This window comes from Oryx dammah, unplaced genomic scaffold, assembly GCF_014754425.2.
Source record: "Oryx dammah isolate SB20612 unplaced genomic scaffold, SCBI_Odam_1.1 HiC_scaffold_3, whole genome shotgun sequence".
NCBI classification, from domain to species: Eukaryota; Metazoa; Chordata; class Mammalia; order Artiodactyla; family Bovidae; genus Oryx; species Oryx dammah.
This window is the reverse complement of record NW_024070187.1, coordinates 21,833,663-21,846,278: the sequence shown is the minus strand read 5'-3', so window position 1 is coordinate 21,846,278 and position 12,616 is coordinate 21,833,663. Positions and strand designations below refer to the sequence as shown.

General features: G+C 39.8%; 1 protein-coding gene across 2 annotated transcripts in view; it reads left to right on the top strand.

Annotated features, from left to right (window-relative positions):
- Positions 1–12,616, top strand: part of NFKB1 (nuclear factor kappa B subunit 1) — a 124,621-nt gene that overhangs the window by 89,094 nt on the left and 22,911 nt on the right. For both annotated transcript variants that reach the window (XM_040237755.1, XM_040237756.1), the window contains exons 9-13: positions 358–462; positions 2,601–2,692; positions 4,370–4,508; positions 10,418–10,561; positions 12,460–12,549. In XM_040237755.1, the coding sequence (XP_040093689.1) occupies positions 358–462; positions 2,601–2,692; positions 4,370–4,508; positions 10,418–10,561; positions 12,460–12,549 (570 nt within the window). The remainder of the gene's footprint in view (positions 1–357; positions 463–2,600; positions 2,693–4,369; positions 4,509–10,417; positions 10,562–12,459; positions 12,550–12,616) is intronic.

Here is a 12,616-nt window from a genome sequence, read left to right as displayed (position 1 = left end):
GTTAAAGTCTTAACCTAATTGAAATTCCACACATCTTTTAGCTTGGAACTTCCTGAAACATCAGAGAAGTTCTTTCTCTTTCTCTATTAATGTCTCTTACTGTGTTCGTGGGAGAAATGAATACTGCTCCTTTCTGCCTTATCTATTTTGGGGATAATGAATGAGCCATGCCCAAGCAGTGCTCTGAGGATTTCAGAAGGCACTTTTTATCCATATTTTTGTTATAGCAATATGAGTGAAAGCATCTGTTTGAACTTTCTTTTGGTTAAGTATGCTTTAGTTAAGGTCCCTCACAGGAGGTCAGCATGTGAAGCTGAGGATAAATCATGATATTTGTTGTTTTTCTCCTGTGAACAGAAGCCCCCAATGCATCTAACTTGAAAATAGTAAGAATGGACAGGACAGCTGGATGTGTAACTGGAGGGGAAGAGATTTATCTTCTCTGTGACAAGGTTCAGAAAGGTAAATACGTGCTCTGATCTCAAGATGTGAAGTGTAATTCTGAGTGTGTTTGTGAGGCACTTTTTGGCAGGGACCCCAGTAACATCTCTCCTCTGGCATTATAACTCCTTAAAAAAATTTATACATGTCATCTCTTCCAAAATTAAGGTGTCCATGTTATTTTTTAACCCAACTAATTCATTTAAAATTTTCAACAGAAGTGAAGTGAAAGTCAAAGTCTCTTAGTCATGTCCGACTATTTGCAGTCCCATGAACTATACAGTCCATGGAATTCTCTAGGCCAGAATACTGGAGTGGGTAGCCTTTCCCTTCTTCAGGGGGTCTTCCCAACCCAGGGATTGAACCCAGGTCTCCCTTATTGTAAAGAGAAATAAGAAAATAGTGATCATTGTAATCAGTGATATTTCAGTGCTTTTATGCTTTAAACTTTGATATGTGAACTTTAAATAAATGAGTAATAGCCCATGCTTCACACACACACGTGTGATAAATGTTTTACATAGTGTAAAATTGTTAATTTTTTTCTCTTACAGTGCTTTGTTGCAACACTGAGAGTTTCTCTGGATGTCTTCACATGACACTATGATGTCATTTAAGAAAAAGAAAGAATAAGGGCTATAAGAAAAGTCTCAGAGCATATTTATCTCATAATTTTCACTTTCAGAAAAGGTCTTGGCATTTATCTCTCACTAGATATAGCACAAGATTTATAAGTTAGGAGAAACAGAAGGAGATTGTTATTTTCTCAAGCTTTACTCATTTTTAAAATAAAACCATAAAAGGTATACCATAATAAAGATATACTCACTCACTACAAGCAGTTACCCAGCTGCTTACTCTGATGAGCATTTTCAGAGTAAGCAGCTGTATAACTGGAAACTTAGCTCCTATTTAAAGAACTATGGCTTTAAAAAAGAAAATTGTCCTTTGAGGCCAAATGCTCTGAGATAAAAAGTCAGAAAAAATGAGATCAGATTTTAAGATAAAGGTATATATCTTTGTCCCCAAAATGTTTACACTTTCTCTGCAGATTCTGGTATCAGCTTTCTTTTAACCAATTCTGTCCAAGTAATTATGCATTTCTAGATTCCTGGGTGTGCATACTATGAGTAAACACAATCTAAGTACCTTTATTTGTAAATGTGACTCTTAGTCATCATCATTACATTGAAATGGCTAATTAAGAGAAGTTTTATACCCAGCTTAAAGAATCTGAATAACTAGGTCCAGGGTAGTCCTATGAATGTCTTACCCAACCCTAATATTTCTAAAATTCTATTTAAATAGAAATATACATTTAGTTTTTGCAAGTCAATAATGTATACTCCTCCCTGTGAATTAGGAAATGAAGCCAGGGAGATGCCAACCAGAAATATGCCAAATATTGTCATATTTCTGCAGGAGTAGAATCCATGACTGAAGTGTGAGATTAAGACATTCTAATTTAACCCAAAGGGACTAGACTAACACATAATTTAGCAGTTTCTCAATAGGGACTACTAGAATATTGTAGAGAGGTAGCATAGTAGGATGTTTAAGAGCCTGGGGTCTGAACCTTCAGTGTTCAAATCCTGGTCTCTCCCCTTACTAACTGTTCAACCTGAGATAAGTTACATAATCTCTTTAAACTCCAGTTTCTCTTCTGCAGAAAGAGGATATTAATAGTAATTTGCATCACAGAGTTGAAGATGAAATCAGTTAATATATGCATATAAAATCACTTAGAACAGTGTCTGCCAAATAGTAAACTTTATATAAGTTAAATATTATTATGTAAATCTGTGTCAAGGTGAACCGTCTTTTGGGATTCTGATATTCTTCATTATCTTTCATGTTCCTGAGGAGTGAATTGGTTTAGGGTTCAGAAGTGGGAAAGTCAAAGATTGATTAAGAGAAAACTCAGATTGAATAGGTAAATCTAGAATTCTGTCTTGTAAATGAAACTTGGGGCCCATTACTATGGTGACAAAAAAATTTTACTCAAAATTTTAAATAAATTCAGAAGTCTATTTTATATGAATTACTTTCAAAAAAGGTTAAGTACGTATAGGTGGACTCTTGAACCAGCATTATTTTTCATCACATTTATGAATGCTATTATAATGTGAAATTATACACCTGAATGTGACTGTTTACAGATGACATCCAGATTCGATTCTATGAAGAGGAAGAAAATGGTGGAATTTGGGAAGGATTTGGAGATTTTTCCCCCACAGATGTTCATAGACAAGTAAGTGGATGATGATGGTAAGGAAGATGATACTATGTTTTCTGCTTTGTTGAAATTCAGTACTTAGATCTCAGGGATAAAAAAGGAAAAATGATAAGTATTTATTTAACTTTCATCAAAGAGTACTAATGTCTTGGAGGTGTTCCAGAAAAGTAACCTAGAATTATGGGCAAAGCTCTGTCAGGATCCGATCACCTAGATGCAAGGCTGTGACCCTCAAATCCTTAAGTAGACATGTGTTACATATTTCACCAGTCTGTTCAGACTAATAACAAAATATCAAACCGAGTGAATAAAACAAAAGCAGTTTTTTGCTTATGGTTCTGGAGCCCATAAGTCCCAGATCAAGGTCTGACAGGGTTGGCTCCTGAGGAGGGCTCTCTCCCTAGTTGGCAGACAGCCACCTTCTTGTTATGTCCTAACATGGCAGAGAGAGAAGAAGCTCTCTGGTGTCTCTTCTTTTTATTTTTCTCTTTTTTTGCTGCTGCTTCTTTTAAGACCACTAATGCTATCCAATCAGGACCTTACCTTTATGACATCATTTAACCTTACTTATTTCCATAAAGGCCCTATTTCCAAATACAGCCACACTATTGGGGCTTCACCATACGACTTTGGGGAAACACAATTAGTCTGTAACGGTATTCTCCCAGAGTAACATGAGGAGACTTGTTAAAAGGGTATTCTAATGAAAAGTGTTGACAGGAGGAGTCTTCTAGTTGAGGCTGATATCATCATGATAAATTAAGATCTCCCAGGAACAATTGAGTATATGACAAAGAGATGAAAATGCTGAATCCTCATCTTAACAATTACTCTGAGTGATTGAGGAATACAGTTTTCACACACACACAAGATGGAAACAATCCAAATGTCCATCAGCTAGTGGCCGGCCAGTTCAGTAAATGTGAGGGGATATTGTATAGTTATTAAGAAAGCATGAATGCTCTACAGACTAACATGGAAAGGTCTCAAAGATACAACACTGAAATTTTTTAAAAGATAGATATGAAACAAAGTGTATATAAAAAAAGATTCCGTGTTCATGTTTACATAGCATAAAGAAACTCTGGAAGGTTCTGTGTGTACCTGTTAGATTAAACGTTAATTTTGTGGATGAAATGCAACTAAATCTGACTATTCTTATACTAGCAGATATCAAGGAGGCTGTCTTAGAGGTGTTACAGATGCCCTGTGTGTGTCTAGAGCCTTGGCCATCCCCACCTCACAGTATGCTGACCCAGTCACAGTGTCTCCCTTAAGGGTTTAGTTTTTCACTGTGGTTGTTGGCTGGCCATCCTCTCCTTCCATTATGTCTTTATGATACTGCTGTAAATAATCTTGGAGGCTTTTAAGGCTAATTTGGAAAAGAGGATGTATGCAATATATTTTATTCACATGGTTATTTACACTGAAAGACATTTGAAACTTTAGACAAGTGAACTAATGAGGATTTGCAGTACATTGGCATAATCTTATATTTCAATTTCACATTGGCAATATAATAAAAATATATGGGTATAGAATTCCAAGGTTGTAACTTTCTCTAGGGTGTTGTATTTTTTTTTTTAAAGACACTGTGTCTAAGCATTGGGCATAAAGAATGTGTTTAACGAGTACCACTGCTGTAAAAGAAATATAGTCCTACTCCAACATTTGGATCTTTGTATCCTGCAGTTTGCCATTGTCTTCAAAACTCCAAAGTATAAAGATGTCAACATTACAAAACCAGCCTCCGTGTTCGTCCAGCTTCGGAGGAAATCTGATTTGGAAACTAGCGAACCAAAACCTTTCCTCTACTATCCTGAAATCAAAGGTAACTCGGTTATTTAAACACTTGCACTTGTTCCAACAAGAGGACAGGCTGTTGAGAAAAGGTCAGGCAGCCACCTCCTTTGACCATCCTCCTAGTAACTGGTCCTTGGGTCCATGGTACTTCTTTTTAGAGAGAAAAGAAGTAATATATGATTTTAGGGTCATAGAATTAAGTCTAGCCTTTTAAAATAATGTTATTTCCACCGAGTTTTATATGAGGTTGAGCATTTAATTTGAGGTTGAATTTGAGAATCTATCATTTATTGAATAACTCGGGGGTTAGGCAGTTGAGATGAAAACATAAGGCTTGCTGTATAGGAGAATCAGCCACTGGCCTCACTGAGGCACCAAAGACTCAGCCACCATGCAGTGCAGAGCTATAAAAATGGTAAGGCAGCTCTCTATTCCTCACAAAGGATGCCTCAAGGAGAGAAAATAGTCTCCTTAAATTGCTATAATGCAAATTATTATTTTGGTGATTCCTAAAGTAAAACAGCCATGAAAACATAGGATAATGCCAAGGAGAGAGAACCCTAGATTCTGAAAAAGCCACAAGAAGAAAGCTTCTTCAAGGTCATGAAAGTTGGGCATGTCTTTCAGTAGTTGAGTGTGCCACCGAGAAGGAAAGGGTTTCCCTGGCTTAGGAACAGTTAGTGTATGTTCAGAGAAAAGTGAGGCTAAGGCGCACCCAGATGGACTCCTGAAGGAAGGCAGGAAGGCAGGGCCAGGCTCTGGGGTGCTATGATTGGAGCCTACAGAATTGTGCTTTGAAAGGGAAAGGGGAAGGACCAGGCCAGTTTAGATTTAGAATGATGCCTCTGCCTTCTCTACATAGACCCTGAAGACACTGTCTGGGCAGCAGTGAGTCAGAAGAAGAATACAAGAATCCAAGTAAGAAAGGGAGAGGTTAGTGAAGGTCTTGGTGCAGTGATGGTGTCAGGAGGACCCAGCTGTTGGTTGGGGTAAAAAGTGAAGGAGAGAATCAGGAGTCATTGATGGTTCTAGGAATCCTCACCTGGGAAGATTGTGATGTGGATGAGTTGATGAAGGATCAGTGGAGCAGAAGTAGATTTGGGTGGGCAAAGGTAGAGGTCAGTTTAAACCATGTTGCATTTTAGGTTCCTGTGGCAGATTCCAAATAGGCCATTCAAAAGACAAGTGGGCAGAATGGGAAATTCAGCCATGAGAATCCTCTCAAAATGAATATAACAGGCCCCAAGAGTATTTGTTAACCTGGAGTCCACTGACTCCTCTGCAGGTCCATGGCAAGAAAAGTACTTTAAAACAACTGGGTTTCTTTGTAATCCTATTTTGTATTTTACATACTGAAAATTATGATCCTAAGAAGAGATCCAGGCTGCAAAAGAAGCTGTGGCACAAACAAAATTAGCAGGCCTGGACTAGGGGGAAGTGAGAGAGGGGAGGGACGAGGCACCCAGGTCCTGGCTGAGGTTGGAAGCCGCAAGGTGCTGCAGCATCAGTGCACAGGCCTGCTGACCCTGTGACAGCAGCATGTGATGGCTGATCTTCTAAGAGGGCTGCTTCTCCTAGAATTCATGTTGTGGCGGGAGCATTTAGAACATGGCTCCGTGCATTCTTGTTTCTTTTCTGAGCTTGTGACGCTGCCACAGATGGGTCAGGTTCACAGTGCATTTTGTTGATGGTTTGAAGACACTGTCAGCAGAGAAGACTTTTTTATCTCCACATAAAATTTCGTGTGAAATTCCAGTGTATAAAGCTGAGCAGCTCTGTGTAAAATGAGGTGGCAAGCCCTGCCCACTTGGCTTCCCCAGGAGTGGTCACCTCTCCTCACTTCCCTGCTCTGGATTAACATCCTTCTATAAAAGTAGACACAAAACAGAAACAGGGCAAATTTTTTGGACTTTCTGAGGGGGAAAAAATAGGTTTCTTCCCTTACAACATGCTCAAATTAATGCCAATTTTTCCAGTACAGAGAATTGGTTAAATAAAGGCAACTCATTACCTACCCATGTATGAGCCTAGAAATATTCAAAGCTGAACTTGGTTTCTAGGCTGCCTGAGTCTTTCCCAGTGGTATCTGTGCATGGATACAGCCGGGGCACATCAGACTATTACTTTCATTGCTACTCTATTATAGTAGGAGCTATCTTGGGTTGGGGTCTCCTGAAAGTTCAAAGCTTCACCTCTATGTGAGAAGCACTTACCTTCCAGGCTATCACTGACTAAAAACCCCATCTATACAAGTAGTATAAAAAGAACCACCTGGAAAAATAAGAGTTAATAGTTGAGCTCCACAGAAAGAATGGCCAGCACGTACTGGGATTGAGTTGTGAAATTGTGTGCGTGGTCTAAGTCACTTGAGTCGTTTCTGACTCTTTAAGACCCCATGCACTATAGCCCACCAGGCTCTTCTGTCCATGGAATTCTGCAGACAAGAATACTGGAGTGGGTTGCCACGTCCTCCTCCAGGGGATCTTCCCAGCCCAGGGATTGAACCCACATCTCTTGTGTCTCCTGAATTGGCAGGTGGGTTCTTTACCACTACCACCACCTGGGAAGCCCTGTTGTGACATTAGAACTGTTTTATTGAAGATAACAAATTACCTTAGTCTGTAAAAACCTTCTGAATTATAAAATCCCAGGTTGAAATAATCACAGGGGGAAGTAATCACACCAGACCTGTGACTGGCCAGAAAAGTAGCAGGCCATTTAGCATCAGAGTAACTGTATGGAAACGAATCCAGACTATACAACCCAAAGAATCACTGTCTTCATTTCTCAGAAGTCACTGAACATACTTTCCACTTCCCCCAGCTCCTGGAGTCACTGCCTATCTCATTACCTCGTTTTATATTCTTCACTTACTGTTATCAATATGTAAAATTATCTTATTAATCTATGTGTCTGTTATTTGTACTTCTAGTAGGAAGAATGTTCTTGAGGTCACAGATTTGGTCTTTCATGTTTATTGCTGCATCTCAAACAATATATGTCACACAGATGTTTATTAAATATCTGAGAACTAAGCTACTGATTGACTCACTAATTTGCCATCCTTATCCAAAACACTAGTAACTTGTTGGGTGCCACCAAGCAGGATAATAGACAAAGCAGTATATAATACTCTTGTTGCAGAGAATCATCAGCCCTGAACTCTGCGTCCTTTACGGCCACTGACATTGTGTCTCATTAAAGTGTCATGCAGATGGTTGGGTCCAAGGAAACAATCAAAATAATCAAGAGAGGGATGGTTGGGAAGGGAAGAAGATAGTTGAGGAGCCATTGTACAAAAGCAAAGAAAGACCAAAATGACTTCTCAGTCTGAAAAGATGGGGATTGGGAAGAAATAGGATCGTAATCTTTCAGTTACGAAAAGTATGGTCAGGATAAATGCAGACATCTTTCTTTGCTAGCAAACTAGGACCCAGAAAGCAAGAATGAGGTACTTTTAAGGCACATGCACGGCAAAAGGTGGTAGAGACCAAAAGTTGTACTGACATTTTGTGAACTAAGCTGTTATCTTAAGTCATCCTTTATTAAAGGAAGTGAAGATGTGTTAGAGTGTTTCCCAAAAAAGTGATGACATAATGGGCTGCTCAGTAGACCTTGCATCTGATCTTCACTCTGCCCTGACCTCTACGAGTCCCTTAACATCCTAGCTTCGCCTTCCTCTTCTGTAGAGAAGAGCTTGTATTGAGCCCTTTTAGAACAGGTTGATGTTTCATAGTACATCCCATGGTCCACCATCAAAAACAGACCACAAGGTTGAGTGAACCCAGCATGAAAGTCCCCATGTTCAAGTCCATGGAAATTCAGACTGCAGGTTCTTTTATTTTAAAAAAGCTTGTTGTGGAGTTTACTGTATCTGTTTCTTATCCTTGACACCTTAATGACTGTAGGATAGTTAATATTTTTTAAATTGACTCTTAAAAATTCCCATTTTACAATGATGTAACCAGTGACTATCCCTGTTGAATACATAGCAAATACCAAATGATCTCTTTGCTAGAAAGCATGTCAGTGGATATTTATTTCTGAAGATGAATGTGTTGTCTGGTTTACTCTTGTATTTCATATTACTGATGAACAAATATCTCATGTAAGATGAACAGTTTTTAGGATGAGTAATAATTCTGTTAGTCATGATACAAGTAAATTTTGTAAATCTGTCCAAAACCTTTTAATAAGGAAATTGTTCAAGTTTCTCCACTTTGAAGTCACCCTTTTCTAGTGGGACATGTTTTCGTCAAAGTTGACCCATGCTGGCTTTTGTTTTCCTGAGTCTGGACAGGATTTGTTTTTAAAAGATGACTTTTTAAGTATACTTTGCTACCCTACTTTCCCCTGCTTTATCTTTCAACTGCCCTTAGATGTTCACGAGATAATCAGTAAACAACAGCATTCTTCCTAGCCCTGAGATGGCTGAAACAACCACAGAATTAGAAATTTTGAAGATCTTTCTGAACATAAACAATTACCAGAACTGACCTGAAGAACCAGAAATAGGACAATTGTTAAGTATTGCGCTGCTGACTGAAAAAAAAAAAGAATACCCTATTAAACAAAACCCGAAAAGCTTCTTTCACTCCTTTGTTTCAAAAGAGAGAAGGGAGAAAAATATTTATATATATAGTGGGAAAATCAGAGAAGGTAAAGAAAGGGAAACAGAAAGAAGAAACAAGAATGCAGTGATAGACCACAAAGGCACTTGCAGAACTCAGGGGCCATGGGGCTGGTGAGGAGCGAGAGAGAAACAGAGCAATCACACAGAGAATGAGGGGGAAGGTCTAACGAGCATCTAGACGGGGACAGTCAGAAACCTCAGCGGGCATCCCTGTAGTTTAGTCAAGCAGTGGTCTTAAACTTTTTAGCCTCACATATTTCATGAGTCACCAACGGCTACAGATCCCTCTCTCGTTGTCTTTCTGGGATCCACCCATTTTTATTCTCATGGTGGCCACCGAGGAGCAGCTTCTGTCACTTTCTGTGCATGCTGTCTCTGCTTCTCACCATCTTCCTAAAACACCACCCTGTCTGTCCATAGCATCCCCAGTTCAGAAACAGTGCATGGCTCTCCTGCCTGTAAGTTAAATCCCTTAGGGTCATAGTCCAGGTACTTGACAGTGTGGTCCCATTCAGCCCCGATTCTCACCAATTCCTTGTAGAAAACTTCCACTTCAGCTAAACTGGTGCCCTGCTGTTCTCATAAGCGTGCAGCGTACATTGGTTCCTTTGTTTCTTTCTCTGTGCATCCCCTCCCCAGAGCATCTTCCCTTTGCCCCCTCCTAATGGGAGGTTGATTCTGGAAGCCTTTCCTGAATTTCCAGCTCATGGGTACTGCCTCGAAGTCTTCCCGTAAACTCCTGGAACCCTAGTTGGCACCATGAATTTAACATACATAGTATTATCGTGTCCTCTCTGTCTTTCCCCTAAACCTTAAAATTATATTGGAGGGTTCTTGACAGCAAGGACATGATATCATACTTCTCTTTATCCACAGCACTTAGCTCATTGTAGATGAATAATAAATGTTAGCCGATTAGTAACAGTTGTTTTGTGTGACCATGTGAAAATGTTGTAATGTTGTAATGTAATGCAGTAATGTTTTTCTCATTCAGTTTTTTCAATATCTTCATCTTTTTGGGGGAGTCTAGTGTCTCACTAACTTGAGTGACATGGGGCACTTAATCTATTCCAGAGAGAATTGGGTGTGTACTGTTCTGTGGTCTCTCTGAGGCTAGTTCTTGGTCTTCGTATTCATTGGAATAAATATAATGCTTCTTGAAATTTGACATCTCTTCCTCCTTGGGTGTTTTCTGTTTCCCTTTAAGATGTTTAAAAATACCATCAGAATCAATATTCTTTCTGTGGCTAGTAGTGGAACTGAATCAATCTCTTCTCCTTTGGTTTCTCTTCCTTTAAATACAGATAAAGAAGAAGTGCAAAGGAAACGACAGAAGCTCATGCCCAATTTCTCGGACAGTTTTGGCGGTGGTAGTGGTGCTGGAGCCGGAGGCGGGGGCATGTTTGGCAGCGGTGGTGGAGGTGGGGGTGCTGGAAGTACCGGCCCAGGTATGAACCAAGGCTGCTCTTTCACATCAGACACAGTGGATTTCCTTCTAGATTTCCTTGTCTATGCATTGAGTAGTTGTGACATTATTGAACATGATTGTTATTGTTTAGGGTCTAAGTCGTGTCCAACTCTTTTATGACCCTATGGACTGTACTCCCACAAGGCTCCTCTGTCCATGGGATTCAACCCAATGGGGTCTTCTCCAGGGAATCTTCCCGACCCAGGGATTGAACCCATGTCTCCTGCATTGGCAGGCAGATTTCTTTACTGCTGAACCACCAGGGAACTCCATTGAACATGATGTATTAACATTCATTAAAATTTCCCAGGACTTCCCTGGCAGTCCAGTGGGACTGGCCCTGCAGGAGGCATGGGTTTGACCCCTGGTCGGAGTAAAATCCTGCATGCAGTGCAGCATGGCCAAAAAAGAAAAATTTCCTAGTAAACTTTTTTCAAAGAAACACATGTTGAATTTATAATATGTAGATTGGTTCAGTTCAGTTCAGTTGCTGAGTCGTGTCTGACTCTTTGCAAATATGTAGACAGATAATACCAAAAACTGTAAGAAGAAAAAAAGTCATGAAGTCAGTTATCCAAAGAATACCTCTTAACATTTTGGTATATTACCACCTCATGTTTTTTTGAGGGGCAGAGGAGGCAGATACAGTTGTCTTGGTATTCTTTGGAAACGTTGAAAAGTTTCATTTTATATTTAAGCTATACTGCAGAGAAGGCGATGGCACCACACTCCAGTACTCTTGCCTGGAAAATCCCATGGACAGAGGAGCCTGGTAGGCTGCAGTCCATGGGGTCACAAAAAGTCGGACACGACCGAGCGACTTCCCTTTCACTTTTCACTTTCATACATTGGAGAAGGAAATGGCAACCCACTCCAGTGTTCTTGCCTGGAGAATCCCAGGGATGGGGGAACCTGGTGGGCTGCCATCTATGGGGTCACACAGAGTCGGACATGACTGAAGTGACTTAGCAGAGATAGAAAGGTTGAAAACATATAAAGTCCTCCCATTATAGACTAGCTATTTAATTTTTTGTGTATATATATTATAATATATATTATACATTTGTTCAAGCATAGCTGTGTTCCTCATTGTCTATATTATTTTAATCCATTTAGTCATATGACCTATTCATTATTCTCACATGATTGTGTATAGAGTTATGTATGCTGTTTTTCCCTAACAGTTTAACATAAGCATTCTCCATGGTTATATAAATTTTACATAAGCATAATTTTTAAGCATCATTTTAATGATTCATAATATTTCGTCAAGTGAACAAACCATAGTATAACTTACTTGAACATTGTTTCCTAATTTTTTCATATAAAATGCACTAAACTCCTCTATCCACATTGCTTTTCTTTTATTTCAGTTTATTTCTGTAAATTAAATTCTTTGAAGTAAAATTACTAAGTCACAGAGTATGACTGATGCCCACTGCCACCCCAAAGAGTTTTACCAGCTTATGCCTCCACCAAAAGATGCAAGAGAGTGACCAGTGGGGGCATGTTTCTGTTGAGGAGTCAGTAGATGTATTTGGGTTGGTTCAGATTTTTCTCTCCAGAGGTTAGTTCACCGTCTTCTGTGTCCGCCAGTCCAAGTCTGGGTGGTAGCCCCTCGCCGTTAGGCTCTCCCCACCATGCGGGAGTGGGAGGCCTCAGATATGAACTCCTGCACACTGCCCAGAGCCTGGCTTCTGGCCAGAATGGAATGTTCATGGTCCCATGACCCCCTGTGACATGTCTTACTAACTCACAACAGAAGCGACATGTCAGGCACACGGAAGCCTGTGCTCACCTGATGGGGGACACTAAGGTCTGCTGAGGCTTTTTTTTTTAATTGTCATGAGGTTTCATTTGTTACATCTGCCATTTCAGGGTATGGCTTCCCCCACTATGGATTCCCCACGTATGGTGGAATTACCTTCCATCCTGGAACCACTAAATCTAATGCTGGGATGAAGCATGGTAAGTAGCACTTTTTTTTTTTTTCCCCAATCATTACTTACACAACATTATCTTGAAAAAAACTGAT